This window comes from Vicugna pacos, chromosome 23 (assembly GCF_048564905.1).
Source record: "Vicugna pacos chromosome 23, VicPac4, whole genome shotgun sequence".
Classification (NCBI taxonomy): domain Eukaryota; kingdom Metazoa; phylum Chordata; class Mammalia; order Artiodactyla; family Camelidae; genus Vicugna; species Vicugna pacos.
This window is the reverse complement of record NC_133009.1, coordinates 11,062,878-11,080,107: the sequence shown is the minus strand read 5'-3', so window position 1 is coordinate 11,080,107 and position 17,230 is coordinate 11,062,878. Positions and strand designations below refer to the sequence as shown.

General features: G+C 55.1%; 1 protein-coding gene across 6 annotated transcripts in view; it reads left to right on the top strand.

The window, feature by feature from the left end:
- The window catches only part of LAMB3 (laminin subunit beta 3), a 141,357-nt gene that overhangs the window by 118,159 nt on the left and 5,968 nt on the right, over nt 1-17,230 (top strand). For all 6 annotated transcript variants that reach the window (XM_072948481.1, XM_072948482.1, XM_072948483.1 and 3 more), the window contains 13 exons: nt 2,746-2,937; nt 4,263-4,326; nt 4,695-4,888; nt 7,248-7,368; nt 8,054-8,242; nt 9,473-9,628; nt 9,995-10,191; nt 10,485-10,596; nt 11,326-11,704; nt 12,840-13,000; nt 13,111-13,331; nt 13,589-13,786; nt 14,105-14,249. In XM_072948481.1, coding sequence (XP_072804582.1) covers nt 2,746-2,937; nt 4,263-4,326; nt 4,695-4,888; nt 7,248-7,368; nt 8,054-8,242; nt 9,473-9,628; nt 9,995-10,191; nt 10,485-10,596; nt 11,326-11,704; nt 12,840-13,000; nt 13,111-13,331; nt 13,589-13,786; nt 14,105-14,249 — 2,329 coding nt within the window. The remainder of the gene's footprint in view (nt 1-2,745; nt 2,938-4,262; nt 4,327-4,694; nt 4,889-7,247; nt 7,369-8,053; nt 8,243-9,472; nt 9,629-9,994; nt 10,192-10,484; nt 10,597-11,325; nt 11,705-12,839; nt 13,001-13,110; nt 13,332-13,588; nt 13,787-14,104; nt 14,250-17,230) is intronic.

Sequence of the window (17,230 nt, the reverse complement as noted above, 5' to 3'; positions counted from 1 at the left end):
AAGAGGCGTTGGAGTGCGCAGGAGCTTGGTCTGTCCTTGGCGGGGTGAGTCACCCGGGGGATGATGAAACTTCCTAGGTCAGTAACAGCCAGGAGGAGGTTAAGTTCACTCCAGGCAAAGAGAACAGCAAAGTGCAAAGGCCAGGATGCAAGAAGCAAGAAGGTATGTAACTGGTGGTGGTGGGGGGAAGGCAAAAGGATGCACATAGGTTCTGGAGGGGCAAATGTGTGTATGGTGGTGAAAGGTAGGAATGTGGAAAGCTGCAAACCGATGAGAGATGAGGCTACAGATATAAATGGGGAGGGGGAAGTAGATTAAAGACTCATCTATTCATTCAGCCAATGTACTAAATGCCTACTATGAGCTAGATGCTGGAGGTACAACTGTGAACGAGACAGACAAGGGGGCTTATGGTTTACTGTAGTGGTTCTCCACCAGGAGATATCTGAAAATTTATAGAGACATTTTTCGTTGTCACAGCTGTGGGTATGCTATTAATGACATTTAGTGATTAGAGGTCAAGGATGCTGTTAACTGTCCTACAATGACCAGGACATCCCACAGCAAGGAATTAATTATTCAGCTCCAAATATTAGCAGTGCCAAGACTGGGAAAACCTGGTCTAGTGGGAGGAAAACAAAAAGCAGGAAACCAACAAATAAAGAGTTGGAAATTGTGGCGACATTTGTGAAGGAGTGAGATGCTGGAATAGGAAATGGTGGCACCATTGGGTAGGCAGAGGATGGGCAGAAGATAGATGAAAAAAGATCTCCATGAGGAAGTGACGTTTAAGCTGAGAACAGATGATGGAAGGAACCTACCGGGGGAGGAGCATTCCAGGTAGAAGGGGCAACATGAACAAAGGCTCCGAGGAGGGAGGGAGTGTGGTGTGACTGACGGCTTGCAGAGATGGAGGTGCACAGCGGAATGAGATGGGGTGAGGAGGCAGGGCTCAGGTAGCACAGGGCCTCTTCACCCAGGCTCAGGAGCTCAGATTTATTCAGAAATAGTGGACAGAAGACTGGAATAGATAATTCACCAAAGAAGACATACAAGTGGCCAACAGGTGTACGAAAAGACACTCAGCATCATGGACCATCAGGGAAATGCAAATCAAAACCACAGTGAGATGTCGCTTCACACCTGTCAGAATGGCTGTTATCAAAAAGATAAGAGATAAGTGCTGGTGAGGATGTGGATAAAAGAGAACCCTTATGCACTGTTGGGGTGGAAATGTAAAATGTACGAACACTATGGAGAACAGTATGGAGATTCCTCAAAAAATTAAAATGGAACGACCATGATCCAGCAGTCCCAATTCTGGGTAGATATCAGAAGGAAATGAAATCAGTGTCTTAAAGAGATCTCTGCACCCCCATGTTCACTGCAGCATTATTCACAATAGCCAAGATTTGGAAACAACCGAAGTGTCCATCGGTGGATGAATGGATAAAGAAAATCTGACACACACACATACACCGAGGAATAGTCAGCCATTAAAAAAAGAAGGAAATTCTGCCTTTTGTGACAACATGGATGGAATTTGAAGACATTATGCTAAGTGAAATAAGACAGAAAGACAAGTATTTCATGTTTTCACTTGTATGTGGAATCTAAAAAAGCTGAACTCGTAGAAATAGAGAGTAGGACGGTGGTTGCCAGGGGCTAGGGGGTGGGGGAAATGGAGAGATGTAGACCAAAGGGTAGAAACTTCCAGGTGTAAGGGGCATAAGTTCTACAGGTCTGAGTTACAGCGTGGTGACAGTAATTAGTAACACTGTATTATGTACTTGAAAGTTAAGAGAGTAGATCTTAAATATTATCATGACACAAAAAAGGTAATTATGTAAGAGATGGGAGTGTTAACTTTATTGCAGGAATCATCTCACAGTATACAATGTGGATCAAATCATCACGTTTGCTACACTTTAAATTTGTATGTGTTATATGTCCATAATAGCTCAATAAAGCTGGAAAAAAAACCAGATCAATGCAAGTCATTGGAAGGTTTTTAGCAGAGGAAGTCACGGCCCACTTTACGTTTTAGAAAGAAAGTCCCTCCCATCTGTTTGGAGGTTGGGTTTATGAACCCAAGGAAGTGTTCCCAGCAGGGGAGCTGTCAGCATGGAGACCACACTTAAAGCCGTGAGAAATGGATGAAATCACGGAGGGAAGGAGGAGGCACATGAACAATATGTCATGCTAAGGGGCTTGTATTTTTACCTTTAGGCCAATGCAGATCCATTGAGGGGTCTCATGCAGGGAGTGACTGATCAGATAACCCTGTAGGTGAAGTGGGGAGCGTGGTTTGGAGAGGCTGGACAGAGGCTGGACTTGAGTTCCAGGCTGTTGCTGGGATTCAGGCTCCGCAGGAGCAGGGCCGAATTCTGGCCATGGCCACGTGGGAGAGAGGGAGGAGGGACAGACCCTACAGGGGGTGGCTGAGGGAGGACAGCGGGAGTATTTTCTGGCCTGGCCTCATAAGGGGTGGCCTGAGCTGGGGATCATGCCCTCTGGAACTCAAATCTCCTTTCTACTACTTTCCACGGTTCCCCTGGGGAGAACCCGCTGGGGCCCGGCGTTTGCCAGGAGATTTGGACCTGAATGCCGCTAAGCCCACTTGCCCCACACATCTCCCTCCCTCGCTGGGGTTCTCAGGGACCACCAGCACCTCTTTGGCAGCCTCCCTCTGTGACTGTGTCATGGTCACTCAGGCCCCCATCCTGTGCGTGTGTGTCTCCGCAGGGGCCCATGCCTGCTGGCATGCTGATCGAGCGCTCCTCTGACTTCGGCAAGACCTGGCGGGTGTACCAGTACCTGGCTGCCGACTGCACCTCCACCTTCCCCCGGGTCCGCCAGGGCCAGCCTCAGAGCTGGCAGGACGCTCGGTGCCAGCCTCTGCCCCAGAGGCCTAACGGGCACCTGGATGGGACCAAGGTAGGCAGAGGGCACCCTGAAAAGTCAGCCCGGGAGAAGTCTCGCACGTGCCAGGCTCACACGGTCACCTGGACTCTGGAGAGGTGATGAGAACCGCCCCCTCCCCGAGACAGTACGCCCTGCTGTCTTCCCTGAGCTCCCCAATAATGGCCCCTGTGGGCACCCTCAAAACACTTGCCTCACAGCCTCTTTGCTGCCCAGGAAGGGTATTTCAGAAACACATTGGGTGCACTGCGTAACCCAGCCGTGCTCTCTTCCATGGCCTCCTCCCCCACGGCTCGTCCCCAGAGCCGAGAGGGGAGCACCCACATCGCTCCAGTGCAGGGACTTGGAGGTGGCTAGTTAGATTCCAGTGAGCAAATCACACACGTCTAATTTAACCTCTGGTTTCACCTTGGTGAGCTCCACAGGAGAATGGAGTTTTCGGTTTGACCCACCTACCTAGCTCCATTCTCACCCTTTGGGAAACTGAAGTGGAAGCTGCAGTTCCAGGTCACCTGAACTTAAACCCTGTGCTAGAAATGAGAGCCTGCCTCTAGAAACAGCTCAGACAGTCTTTCTTCCCGAATCCTCCCACCTGGGACCAGATCCTTTCATTCCTTTCATCACTGCTTTTCTCTTCTCCTCTCTCTGGCCCAGGCTCAGGGGAGCCCTCAGAGCTGTTCGGAGCGCTGCCCTCCCTGTGGGAAGTGTGGCTCTTTCTTTCTCCTGCAACGGCTCCTCCTTGGTTCTAGCCATATCCTGATTCACATTAATCACCTTCCCCAGACCCCGCATCAGAACACGGGACTTGTCCCTGATTTATGCAAAGCTGACGTGAAAACTCTTCCTGGGAGATGTGGCTGAAGTCACATCCAATGAATGTTTTTGATTAAAAAGGAAAAGCATCATGGAAACGGGGGTTGTCTAGAGGGTGGTGGTCACCACGTCCATGTATCCTTGGGCTCTAGACCCTCTCACTCACCTTGGGTCTTTGGAAAATTACTATCACCTAAAACACTTGTATGTACGTGCATTATATATCTTACAGTAATTTCGACCCAAGGAAAGCAGGAAATTCTTGGGATAGCTAAATTTTCAACTGGAGAAGAGAAGTTTTACACACAGACACACGCTCGTGCGCACACACACACACGCTCATCTAGGGCTAGTGATCATCTTGCTCCTGCAGGGTGATTGGCAGGCCTCACATCCACGGTCCTCTCAGGCTCAGGTAAGAAGGACCTTAGGCCGAGGAGGACGGGGCATTGAATGGAGAGGCCGACTTCTGGGCTGGGGCACAGCTGACCTCTTCCTCAGCTCTTCCCTTTCCCCGCTCTCCGTAGGTCCAACTTAACCTTATGGACTTAGCCTCTGGGATTCCAGCAACACAGAGTCAGAAGATTCAAGGTCAGTCTGGCTACTCCTCCAGCCTCTGGAACAAAACAGGCTTGCAACCCAGATGGCCGACGTTTCCTGGCCTTTCCTACCTCTGTCAGCAGGGTGGGATTTAACACCTGCCCTGCTTACCCCACAGAGGTATTGTGGTGGCCCCAGAGACTCAAAAGAGCTGAGTCAGAGTGGAGAGGGTCTCTTCCGCTGGGGGCGGGTTGAGGGCTGAGGACGGTGGCCCCGGAATCACCTCATGAAGGCAGGGAAGATGGGATGGAGAGACTGGATTCCTTTCCTTATCATCCTGCCCTAGGTGACTCCACCTCTAATTTGCATCTCTGTTTTCCCTTCCCCACCCCTCCCTCCTTGTTGTTTGTCCCCCTCAGAGCTGGGGCAGATCACAAACTTGAGAGTCAACTTCACCAGGCTGGCCTCTCTGCCCCGGAGGGGCTATCACCCTCCCAGCGCCTACTACGCCGTGTCCCAGTTGCGTCTGCAGGGGAGCTGCTTCTGCCACGGCCACGCTGACAGCTGTGCCCACGGTCCCAGAGCCCCTGCCGGCCCCTCCACCACTGTGCAGGTGACAGCCCAGGGCCGGAAGGGAGAGGGGAGGGGGCAAGACCAGGGGGATGACCCTTGCAGCAATGTGGATGGACCTCGAGATTTCATACGAAGTGAAACAAGCCAGTAAGAGAAAGAAAAATACCACATGATATCATATGTATGTGGACTCTTAAAAAAAAGACACAAATGAACTTATATTTACAAAACAGAAACCGATTCACAGACATAGAAAATGAACTTGTGGTTACCAAAAGGAAAGGGGGTGGGGGAGGGATAAAATAGGGGTTCAGGACTTGCGGATACATGCTACTGTACATAAAATAGATAAGCAACAGGTCTTACTGTAGAACACAGGGGAGTATATTCAGTATCTTGTAACAGCCTATAATGAAAAAAGAATAGGAAAAGGAATATATATTTATTATTCCTGTGACTCAGGAATCACAATTCAGTGATTATAACTGAATCACGATGCTATACACCAGATACAAACACACATTGCAAATCGACTTATGTCAATTGGAAAAAAAAAGACCAGGGCAGACTAAAGATGTCCTTGGGGCTCCTGTAAAGGAGAGAGGGCACTAAATTTAAGACTTGAGTATTTAACCTTTTAGCAATGGTGAAAAAGAGTCTCAGTGATTATTGTTTCAAAGATCAGATTTTGTAGCACTGCCTTAGACCTGCTTTATGGTTTGAGATTTCACCCTGTTGCCCATAAGTTTTCACGTGGCCATTGGAGGGAGTTTGAGGCACTGCTTCTCAGCCCTGGCCGCACGTCCTAATTTCCTGTGGAGCTAAAAAAATTCACCCAGACCTCCACCCTCAGACACTGTGGTTCTTTTTATTGTGTTTCAAAGCTCCCAGGTGATTCTAACATCCTGCCAGGGTTGACAGTCCCTCGTCTGGGGACTCCAAAGTCCCATTTAGAGGTGAGATATGGGAGCAGGATGAGAGAACAGAGCCAAACACAGATATTGGGTCCACCCCAGCCCAGCCGAGTCAGATGCGGCAGAGATGGAAGAGAGAAATTCAGCTTAACCAGGGGATTTTGCTGTGAAATCGAACTTGGGAACCAGCAGTAGAAGAGAGAGAACCTTGGGCCAAGAAGCTGAGGGAGCTGCCATGCCACTTTTCTGGGGTTTCAGTTCTTCTGTTAGCATACGGGAGCATGATCTATGCCCTGGGGATAGAGGCACCTGATGAAATCATGTACAATGGCCTGCAAGGGAAACACAGGTGAAGTGAGCATCTGTCAGCTTCATCCTCTCCCATTCTGGGCCAGTGCCTGCCCCAGGCTACAGAGGAGGCCAGTGGGGGATCAGAGCCAGGGATGTGTCATCTATTAGGGCCATACACAGAAGACCAGAACACAGGCGGAGCAGGGTGGCTGACATCCGAGGAATGCAGTGTGCTGTCAGATGTGGCCGAGGGAGAGCGCCCGCCCACTCCCGGCGGTTCGCTGATCTGGCTGTACCCTGGAATCACCACTTTAAAGAAGTTTGGGCCTCGTCCCTGAGATTTGGGTTGAATTGGGCCTGGAGAATGGGTATTTTTCAAAGAGCTCCCCAGCTGATTCTGCAGTGCACACGGAGTCGAAATCCATGGAATTTGAGGGACCGGGCAGGCCTGGTGAGGGAGGTGCCATTGTAGCTGGCAGGACTCGGCTGGTGGATAGAGAGAGAAGAGACTTCTAGCCAGGAAAGAAAAACCTCAGTCCTTGCCAAGCAGAAGGTGGGGGAGTCGGGCTTGTGCCGGGAGAGCTAGTTCAGCCGGGCTGCACTGGTCGGAGCAGTGAGGGGATGAGGATTCAGGTCCTTGGGGAGGCCAGGCTGTGGAGGGGAGGGGGCGGGGGGGGGGGGCTTGGTTTCGAAGACAATTAGCACACAATTGCTGTTCTATTTTTATACCTCAGTGAATCTAGTAACAATTCATCATCACATTCTCATTAGGCAAAAACCACTGCTATCAGGACTGTGGGATGTAAATCTCTAGAGGGCCCACCAGCTTCGAGAACCACAACCAGTTTACCAGCAAAGCTGTCTGAGCACCTTACAGGTGCTGCTTTGGACCGGACACCATGGGGACGGCCAAGTGCAAGGACTGAGCTTTTAAACAGCGAACTAGAGGAGCAGTGCAGGCACATGCACACACGTGCACACACACACACGCAGGCGCGCGCACACACACACGCACCAATGACATACAGGCAGATAGCTGGGTGTGTCGCAGGATCTGAGTCAAGGCTGGAGAAGCTGGAGTCTGAGCTGGACCCTGAGTCATGCTGAGTGGGAGGGTCAGAGAGGAGAGGGCAGGTCCATCCTGGGGACACCCCTTTGAGAATGATTCCTGGTGACCGATGGCGCCTCTCCTAGGTCCATGAGGTCTGTGTCTGCCAGCACAACACTGCTGGCCCCAACTGTGAACGCTGTGCGCCCTTCTACAACGACCGGCCCTGGAGCCCTGCCGATGACCGGGACCCCCACGAATGCCAGAGTATGAGCCTCGGACCAATCCCCTACCCCCAGAGACTGGGCGGGGTGCTGGCCCCTCTGGGCCTCAATGACCTCACCTGGGACACAGGGAGAATCTGTTCTTTATTGTTTAAATCTCAATCTAACTGCATCCCTGCCATTTAAACTCTCCTGGCTCTTTGGGGAAGGAGAGGGTGTTTGAGTTGCATCCTCCCACTGCCCCCCCCCCTTTCTCCTCAGCCGGGCCTGGAGGGACCACAGCTTGGGCCAGGCTCCTGATGCCACACAACTTTCGTGCTATCCCCAGGCCCTCCTTTTTCTGGCCTCTGCAGTTGCCTTATTCTGTGTAGGGCAAACCTGAAGGCAGGGCCCCTCCTGGAGTAAATAGGGAAACGAGGGTCCTCGGCCCAGATAGAGGCTGTGAGCCAGCAGGACCCAAGGTGGCAATGGGGGGAGGTTGGCATGGGGCCATGCAAGGGGCTCCCTTTGGCCCAACACGTGGACTGAATTCTTGAGCTCGTCCTCACGCTGCTCGCCTTTCTTACTGGCTGTGTAACCTGAAACAAATTACACAAGGCCTGGGCCTCAGTTTCCCAGACCCGAGCATCTTGCCGAGTGGCTGGGGACACCATGAGTTAGTGTGGAACGTGCTCTGTGGACGGCAACAGTGCTGGTCACATGTCAGCCCGGGGACTCTCCTTTTTCAGGGTGTGACTGCAATGGGCACTCGGAGACGTGTCACTTCGACCCAGCCGTGTTTGCTGCCAGCCAGGGGGCACATGGAGGTGTGTGTGACAACTGCCGGGACCACACCGAGGGCAAGAACTGCGAGCGGTGTCAGCTGCACTACTTCCGGAACCGGCGCCCCGGTGCTCCCATTCAGGAGACCTGCATCCGTGAGTAGGGGCCCCCGGGACCCAGGGCCTCATCTGTCCGTTACTCCCTACCTGCTCCGGGCTCAACGGAGCACGTGTCCCTGGGGATGCACACGCCCTCAGGAAGCATGAAGATTTGGTCGTGCGTCAGGACTTGTGGGCATTTGTTTTAACTTAGCTGTGCCCTTCTGAGCAAGTCGCCTAACCTCTCTGGACCACCAATCAGTCAATCAAGCATTAATAGCCCTTATTTTAAGCATAGGGAAGAAGGAAATATATACAAGATACCATTCCTGCTGTCAAGAAACACTCATGTTGTCTGGTAAGATAAACCATATACATGGAAAAAAGGACAAAGCGTTTTGTCCATATACATGTTAATTGCCTTTACTGTGTTGTAATGTGGTTTGCTTTTAATTTTTCTGTTTCTGCCAGTATTCAGAACCCCTCAATGGCAGAAGTTATTCTTATATTCTTAGGCCCCCAGCCCAAGGACAGGCAAATAATTGGTACTCAAGGGATGTTTACTGAATGAACATGTCAGTCACCCAGGAGTGACTCAACATATCCACAAAGGTCAGTGGGTTCACATAGGAGAAAGCAAACTGGGCGGAAGCACTCAGATTTGGACGGGGTTCATCAGGAAAGTCTTTCTAGGTGAAGAAAGAGTCTTTGTTTTGAAAGCCATGAAAGGGGTCAGGGCGCGGTGGGTGGGAGGAAGTTCGTTCAGTTTCTGCTGGTGCTATCTGTTTATGGAAATAGGGAGAAGGTCTTGAATTTGACTTCTGTTTCCAGCACTTACTTGCTTTGTGACCTCGAGGAAGTTCTTTGAACATCTCTGAGCCTCAGTTTCCTCATCTGTACAATAGGGACAAGCATCCTCACCTTTCAGGGGTGTTGTGAGGATTACATAAAGTGACCTGCAAGAGGGCCCAGCTCAGTGCTTGCCAGAGTCGTTCAGGAAATAAGGCAACAAAAACTGTTACAGTATCTCATGTGTGCCAAGCACTGCTGCACCTGCTCTGCGTTCACTCATTTATTCCTCCTAAGAAGCCTATGAGTGGTACATGGTTATCCCATTTTATAGATTTGGAAACTGAGGCACAGAGGGGTTAAATAACTTGACTAAGGTTGTAAGCCCCAAAGTAGTGGAACAAGGATTTCAACCAGGAAGTCTGGCTTCTAGAAGGTGCTCTTAACTCTCTGCTTTTCTTCTCTGTTCCTACTGTGGTGGCTGCCTTTGTCTCTCAGCCTGCGAGTGTGATCCGGATGGGGCAGTGCCAGGAGCTCCCTGTGACCCAGTGACTGGGCAGTGTGTGTGCAAGGAGCACGTACAAGGCGAACGCTGTGACCTGTGCAAGCCAGGGTTTACAGGACTCACCTACGCCAACCCACAGGGCTGCCACCGTGAGTAGGGGGCTCAGCCTGCTGTGGCTTGGGGCAGGCGGCCTGGGGCCGCCAGACCTGAGATCCGCCCTGCTCACGGCACGGTGTGTTGGGTGCTATTCCACTGGACTCCAGCAGGTGGCAGCACAAGCCTGAGATGGAAGGTGGGGCTGAGTCAGCCAGTGGGAGGGAGGGCGGGCCGCCAAGCCGCCAGGTGCTGGGACTGGTGGGAAAGCGCGGTGGCCTTGTGAGTCAGCCAGGCTGTCTGGAGGGACTGGCCCTGCCTGGTTCTTTTCCCAGGCTCTCCTCCCCTCTCTGATGCATTTCTTCTGGGGGTTAGTTTTGGTGGCCCGTCCCCCGAGCTCAGCAGCCCTCCCTCCTGTACAGGGTGTGACTGCAGTGTCCTGGGTGCCCGGCAGGACATGCCGTGTGACGAGGAGAGTGGGCGCTGCCTGTGTCTGCCCCACGTGGTGGGTCCCAAATGTGACCAGTGTGCTCCCTACCACTGGAAGCTGGCCAGCGGCCGGGGCTGTGAGCCATGTGGCTGCAACCTAGACAACGCCCTCAGCCCCCAGTGCAACCAGGTACTGTGGGGGCTCAGCGGGGGAGGGGTCCTGTGCACCAGCCTCTGTCTCCTCTCTAAGAGCTGCCCTTCTGGGCCTTTCAAAGGCGGGCCTGGCTGCTTCTGTCCCCATGTCCCTGGGGAGGCCACCAAATGTCCCTCCCTCTGTGGCTCTCAGCCTTTGGTAATGCCACATTCGCACACCTTCTGCAGGGCCGTCCTGGGCTTGGACTTCAGAACTTGGGTCCTAGTGGGAGCCCTTGCTTTGGGGGCACCCAGGGAGGTTCGGCTCCCTGACCAGGCTCTCCTCGACAGTTCACAGGACAGTGCCCCTGTCGGGAAGGGTTTGGTGGCCTGACCTGCAATGCTGCAGCCATCCGCCGGTGTCCCGACAGGACCTATGGAGACGTGGCCGCTGGATGCCGAGGTGTGCTCGCTGAGTGGGGGACACCGAGGCTGCGGGGGTGTGTGCCTGGGTGGACTTGAGGAGGGATGCGCGTGCGTGTGTGATGTGGGAGGACATCCCAGACTGGTACACGGGCCCTGGCAACCTGTGGGAGTGCTCGCTCCCCACCACTGCCCAGGGCTGATGTCTGGCCATCGCCATGTCCCCCGTCCCCTGAGCAGGAGGCTTGCTTTGTCCCCACTCCCCCGAGGAAGCTCTTCCCAGAAGCCGTCTCCAGGACGGTGGCAGAGTAGGGAGGACATGTCCTCTCTCTTCCTAGATGGAGAAGGCGAGCCCTGGGGGGTAGTCAGTTTGACAAGGTGTGAAGAGGTCTCAGCTCTGTCGCCTCTAGGGGAGTCACCCCCTCTTCAGGCCTCAGTTTCCTTGTCTTGGGAAGGGGCACACTGCCTCAGTGGCTTCATCTGTAAGAATGAGAAAACAAACGTCCTCTGTCGCAGAGTGGGTGTGAAGGTCAGAGGCGTGACTGTGTGTGCACGGCGAGCGTGAGGCTCAGCACAGTGCCTGGCACGCGCCAGGTGCCGTGGGAGGGCTCGCCTTCCTTGCTTTCCTCACCGTGACTTCGTTCTGGCCTTGACCATCTTATTCTAAGCCTGAAAGACCCTGAAGCCAGACCTCCTCCTCGGGCTCTCCCCACCAGACACCTGATCTTCCCGACCCCCTGGCCTCTGACCATCATTTCTCCCACCCTAGCCTGTGACTGTGACTTCCGGGGAACCGAGGGGCCGGGCTGTGACAAGGCCTCGGGCCGCTGCCTCTGTCGCCCCGGCTTGACCGGACCACGCTGCGACCAGTGCCAGCGAGGTTACTGCGACCGCTACCCCGTGTGCGTGGCCTGCCACCCCTGCTTCCAGATCTACGACGCCGGCCTCCGGGAGCGGGCCCTGCGCCTTGGCAGCCTCCGCAACGCCACCGCCAGCCTGTGGCTGGGACCAGGCCTGGAGGACCATGGCCTGGCCTCCCGGATACTGGACGCCAAGAGCAAGATGGAGCAGATCCAAGCGATGCTCAGCGGTGCCTCTGTCCCGGAGCAGGAGGTGGCCCAGGTGGCCAACGCCATCTTCTCCATCAGGTCATTCCCTCTCCCTGCTGAGCACTGAGAGGCATTACGCCCCATGGGCCCGCCTAGGGGCATGCTGGTCCTTCCTCCCATCGGGACAGCCCTTTACCCTCTACCAAGCCTTGTCCCAGAAGCCTCTCTTTTAACTGTCACATGAGTCCTAGGAAGTTGGTGTGCAGATGAAGAAACAGGCGCAGTAGGTGATGTGACAGAGCCACGTGGCCCCCGAGGGGCAGAGCGGGGGACTCAGAGCACAGGCCCGAGCCCAAGCCTCGTGCTCTTTCAAGTGTCAGGCGCTGCCGCTGCTGGCGGGAGAGTCAGCTCTGGATTAGTCACCCTAGTGGAGGGCAGCGGGAGGCAGGGCTCTAAAAATACCTTGCATTTGCCTTCGGAAAGAGAGCGGTCCGCCCACAGCCCCCCTCCTACCAGCAGAGGCTGCCTTCTCAGTGATGTTTGGTTCTGGAAGTCTTTATAATGAGTTTGCATTCCCTGAAACCTCCCTTACTGCGGGGGAGCCCAGAGCCGTCCAGGTGTGCCACTGACCTCGGTCTCAGAACTGAGCAGGGAGTCCATGGGCATTTGGTGGGCCGGATGTGCAGGCCTGGGGTCTTCCAGGAGGACGGGCCATGCTGAGCAAAGCTGGGACTCGGGGAATGCAACGGGGCTGGGAGGGAAGGGTGGTGGGTGGGGCCCACGCAGAGAGCGTGGGGGCCAAGACTCCCTGAACGTGCAGTGGTGCTGGGTCTAGGCAGACAACCCCTTTCAGGGGGAGACAACCAGTGGGCAGCAGCTCGGGCAGCGCCGTGGGCAGTGTGGGCCACAGGACACAGACTCGAGCCTGGTGGCCGACGTCAGCCTGCAGCGAGGGAGGAGGGGTCCGGGGATGCTCCTCGTGGAAGCCGTGTGGGGGCGGGGGTGGGGGACAGTCGGGAGTGTTAGGGTCACCACACATGCCAAGGAGGGAGATCGGCCTGCGGAGGGGTGGAGGGAGGCCTGCGGCCTTTGCCCAGCAGAGCCCTCTTTGGCCTGTGGCTTGTGCTGAAGGCCTGTTTTTCCTGACTCAGTAGCAGTTTCTCCACGGGAATGCCTGGTTGTGGGGAGGCAACCCCCTTCCTGTGTTTTAGTGGGAGCTCCTCTCCCACCTCAGGCGGACTCTCCAGGGCCTGCAGCTGGACCTGCCCCTGGAGGAAGAGACCTTGTCACTCCCAGGAGACCTGGAGAATCTGGACAGGAGCTTCAATCGCCTCCTCATGCTGTATCAGAGCAAGAGGGAGCAGTTTGAAAAAATAAGCACCGCTGATCCCTCAGGTGAGGAGGGGCGCCCAGACACCAGGCCACGCCCCCTCCTGCCCACCCCCACCCCCACCTCCAGGCCTCCAGGTCCAGGCTCGGCACAGTTCCCCCGCTTCTTCCCACAGGAGCCTTCCGGATGCTGACAGCGGCCTACCAGCGGTCATCGCAGGCTGCTCAGCGGGTCTCCGACAGCTCGCGCCTGCTGCTCCAGCTCAGGGACAGCCGGAGGGAGGCTGAGCGGCTGGAGCAGCAGGTGGGAGGAGGGGGAGGAGCCGGTGGTCCCCGGCTCACGGCCCTGAGACTGGAGATGGCTTCCTTGCCTGATCTGACACCCACCGTCAACAAGGTGACTCCTGCCACGGGGCCCCACTTCCAGCTTGTCACTCACCAACTGCTGCACCCCATTTCCCATTGGGGCGATGTGAACTTACCGCGTCCCCACTAGTCCAGACCCTTAGTCCCTCACGGTGTGCTCAAGAAGAAACAAGTTTCTGGTATCCGGTTGCCATAGAGATGTCTGGCTGTTTGTTTCCCAGGTGTGGGGTAGAAGCGATTGTTGAGGAGACTTGGGGACCCTCTTTGATGTCCCCCATCTCTCCACAGCTCTGTGGGGGCTCCAGGCAGATGGCTTGCACCCCAGGAGACTGCCCAGGAGAGCTGTGTCCCCGAGACAACGGCACGATTTGTGGCTCCCACTGCAGAGGCACCCTTCCCAGGGCAGGTGGAGCCTTCAGGACAGCAGGGCAGGTGGCCGAGCAGCTGCAGGGCTTCAATGCCCAGCTCCAGCAGACCAGGCAGATGGTAGGTGCGGCAGAGGCGGGGCTGGCACGCCTAGGAGGAGGCAGAGGGGACAGAGCACCTGGGCGAGTCAGAGTTTCCATTTTTCAGCCAGGAAATGAAAGCCCAGAGATGCCAAGTGACTTGCCCGTGGCCCCACAGCAAGTGACAGATATTGTTTGAAGCCAGTGTTTTCACATCATTTCTTCCAGGGCCAAACTGAGTCAGTTACAAATGTTTCCCGTGTAGATCTTGGGTAGCAGGTGCCCACAGCATCCCCGGGGCTGCTGAGAGGCTCTCTTAGGGCCTTGACCGCGGCTGACCCATCGTGTGTGTCAGCAGATTAGGGCAGCGGAGGAAGCCGCCTCGCAGGTGCAATCAGAGGCCCAGCGCCTGGAGACCCAGGTGAGTGCCAGCCGCTCCAGGATGGAGGAAGACGTCAGCCTCACCCGGCTCCTCATCCAGCAGGTCCGGGACTTCCTCTCAGGTGAGCTGGTCTTCCCCCTTCCCTGGGCTGACGTTTTGACTCCCCTCTACGCTGAGTGCCGTGCTCCCTGTCCAGCTGCTTCCCTGGTCTCCATGGCCCCTGGGCCTGCCCCCGTCACTCACCTGGAAGGCTGCCACTGCCTCTGGGTGTGGTCCCATGTCTCTTCCTGCTCCCCCATGGCCTGTTCTCAGCAGAACAGCCTGAAACATCTTTGAAAGATGTGTGAGGGGTGGGGGTGGGGTCACATCCCACTTAAGCCTTAAATCCTTCACTGGTCTCTGTCACCTCCTGGATGTGGCCTGCATCCTCTCCGCTTTGTCCTTGAACAGACCAGGCTCTTGCCAGCCTCAGAGGCTCTTGCTCTTCCTCTGCCTGGAATGCTGTCTCTGAGGCCACCGATTCTTGCCTTCCAGGTTTGCGTTTAGATATCTCCCTTGAGAGGCCTTTCCTGACCACCCCATCTGGTCACCCCCGTCCACGCCAATACCCTCTGGAATCTGACCTTTACTGCGCTGCTCCAAGCCTGGGAGGCTGGGGTGGTTGGATTCATTTGTCCAGGAGTGTGTTTGTCTCTCCACTAGACTCTAAACTCCAAGAGGGCAGGGAAGGCGTCTATCTTGTTCACTGGGTCCCTGGCACCCAGCATGATGCCAGACCTAGACAAGCACTCAATGTTGGTCGAATGAATAAATGAACCCAGTCCCCTCCCTTGCCACCCTGGGGAGTGGGAAGATCCCCGGACAGGACTCTGGGCATCTGGGGGACTTTGGGCAAGTTGCTTTCCTCTTCGGCCTCGTCTTTGGCTTCTGCCAACTGGGATGGTAGGATTTCACGTTTATTCCAGGCATCAAGCAACTGATGTAAAATGTGTTTTGAAAAATTAAAGGTGCTGCAGGAATATGAGCTGATATTATTAGATTTCTGGTCCCTGCCGGGGAATCTGCTTGGCTGGGAGCCCAGTTAACATGAGCTGAGGGCCTGGTGTAGTGGCAGTCATTCTTCCTGCTACTATTGTGGTGCCTATGCTCCGAGAGGCCAAAGTCCCCTCCTGTGTGCAGGTGGCAGGTTGGATTGAGGCAGGAAGGCTGTGCTGAGGTGCCCCGGCTGGCCTGAGGCCGTGCTGGAATCAGCCTCCCCGAGAGCCCCAGAACGGGGGAGAGTGTCACCTGGATGCAGGGAGATGGTGCCTGACGTTGGATGGAAGTCTGAGGCTCGGACCCGCAGATTAGGAAGGCTTCTCCTGAGTGAAGCTGAGGAAGACTGGATGGCCCCTCTCCCTGCATCAAACCCAGCCAGGGGCGGGATGTGGGTAGGAAGCCTGTCCTCGGGGCGCAGCCCAGGCAGAGAGTTGCCAGGCTAGCGGGCTCCTGCTGTCCCCTCAGTTGTACTTGTGTCTCAGGTTGAGTCCTTGGACAGGACAAGGGGCAGAGAGAAGCAGCTCCTGGGAGAACCGAGGACGATTCTTACAGTCTCCCTGGCTGTGGGCCCTAGTCTCCAGAGACTTGACACAGGAGACACGGGTACCAGCTGCTGTGGACACGCAGGGTCACAGCGAGGGTGGGAGAGGGGAAGACCAGTGGACGCTGTCTTTCCCAGTCTTCAATGGGGATGATGAAAGTAATAGATCAGCTTTATTGAGTTCTTACCAAGTGCCAGGCGCTGCTCTCCATGCATTGCATTGTTTAACCCGAATTGCCTACCACTTTGCAAATGAGGACTCTAGACACCAGGAGGTTAAGAAACCTGCCTAAGGGCATCCAGCTTGGAAGGAGGGTTCACCTCACTCCAGAATCCACACTCCAGATTATTGCATTGTGAGGACACACCACACACACACACTTTTGCTTCCTTGCCTTTGCTAATGTTTCTCCTCTCCCTGCTTTGTCTCCCCTGCCCTGCCCCCCACCTCCTGACCTGGCTAATCCTTGCTCATCCTCTTAGAATCTCCCAGGCACCTCACTCTCCAAGAAACCTCCCTGGGCCCATCAGCCTGGGCTCGGTGCCCCTGCAAAGGCCGGCCCAGCCCCCGTGCTTACCCTGGTCACTCAGGGCTGTGTTTCCTGGCCCCGCTAGATTTCGAGCTCCGTGAAGGCAGGGAGCAAGCCCAATTTAATGCACAGTCTCAGCTCCCGACAGCCTGCTATTCGGAGGAGTGAATGTTTGCTGATCCCACCCCGAGACTCGGGAGCCCACCAGACTGAGTGTAACCCAGACCAAGCCCTTGGGGGCAGCCGAAGTGATGCAGAAAGCAGGAAGGGAGCAGCGGGGTGGGAGTGTGCTTCCGTGGGAGGCTTTCTGGGGAAGACTCATGTGAACCTTGTTCTGAGAGTAGGACTCTGGGTTAGGTGAGAGGTTGGTGGTTTCTATGGGGAGGTCCTTGTGAAAGCTCAGAGTTGGAAAAATGCCCACTTCAGTAAACTCAGCCACAAGATGCCTTGGGTTCCTGTATTGTGTTGCTCTGGCCCCGAAGGGACATAGCAATAAAGAGGCGTGGTTTCCGCCTTCCAGAAATGTCCTTCCATCTGGCACGGGGACGGGACTGGGTCTGGGACCTGTGTAGCCAGCTGGTGAGGAAACCCTCGGACTGCAGCGTAAGGCTGGGCGTGGAGCCCCCGGGGAGTTCTAGTCCTAGTGCAAACCATCTGGGTGGGCGGGCGCCCCCTTCCCTACCACCTCAGTACCAGCTGAATCTATCAAAGTGACCGGGGGAGGAGATGCCATCTCTGGACTCCTGACCTTACTCTCTGACCCAGAATTGGTTTGGCAAATTCCTGCTAATTGATTGTGTCATTTTATCCCTGGAGGTTGGGGATCGCTATTCCCATTTTGTAGATCAGGAAACCGAGCTCAGAGAAGCCAGTTGACTTGTCCCAGGTTGCTTGAAGAGTAAAGGGGAGGCCTGGGACTGGACCCCTTCAGTATTTCATTCATTCTACAAACACAGAGTGCCTCCAAGTGCCGGGCGCCCTGCTAGACGCTGG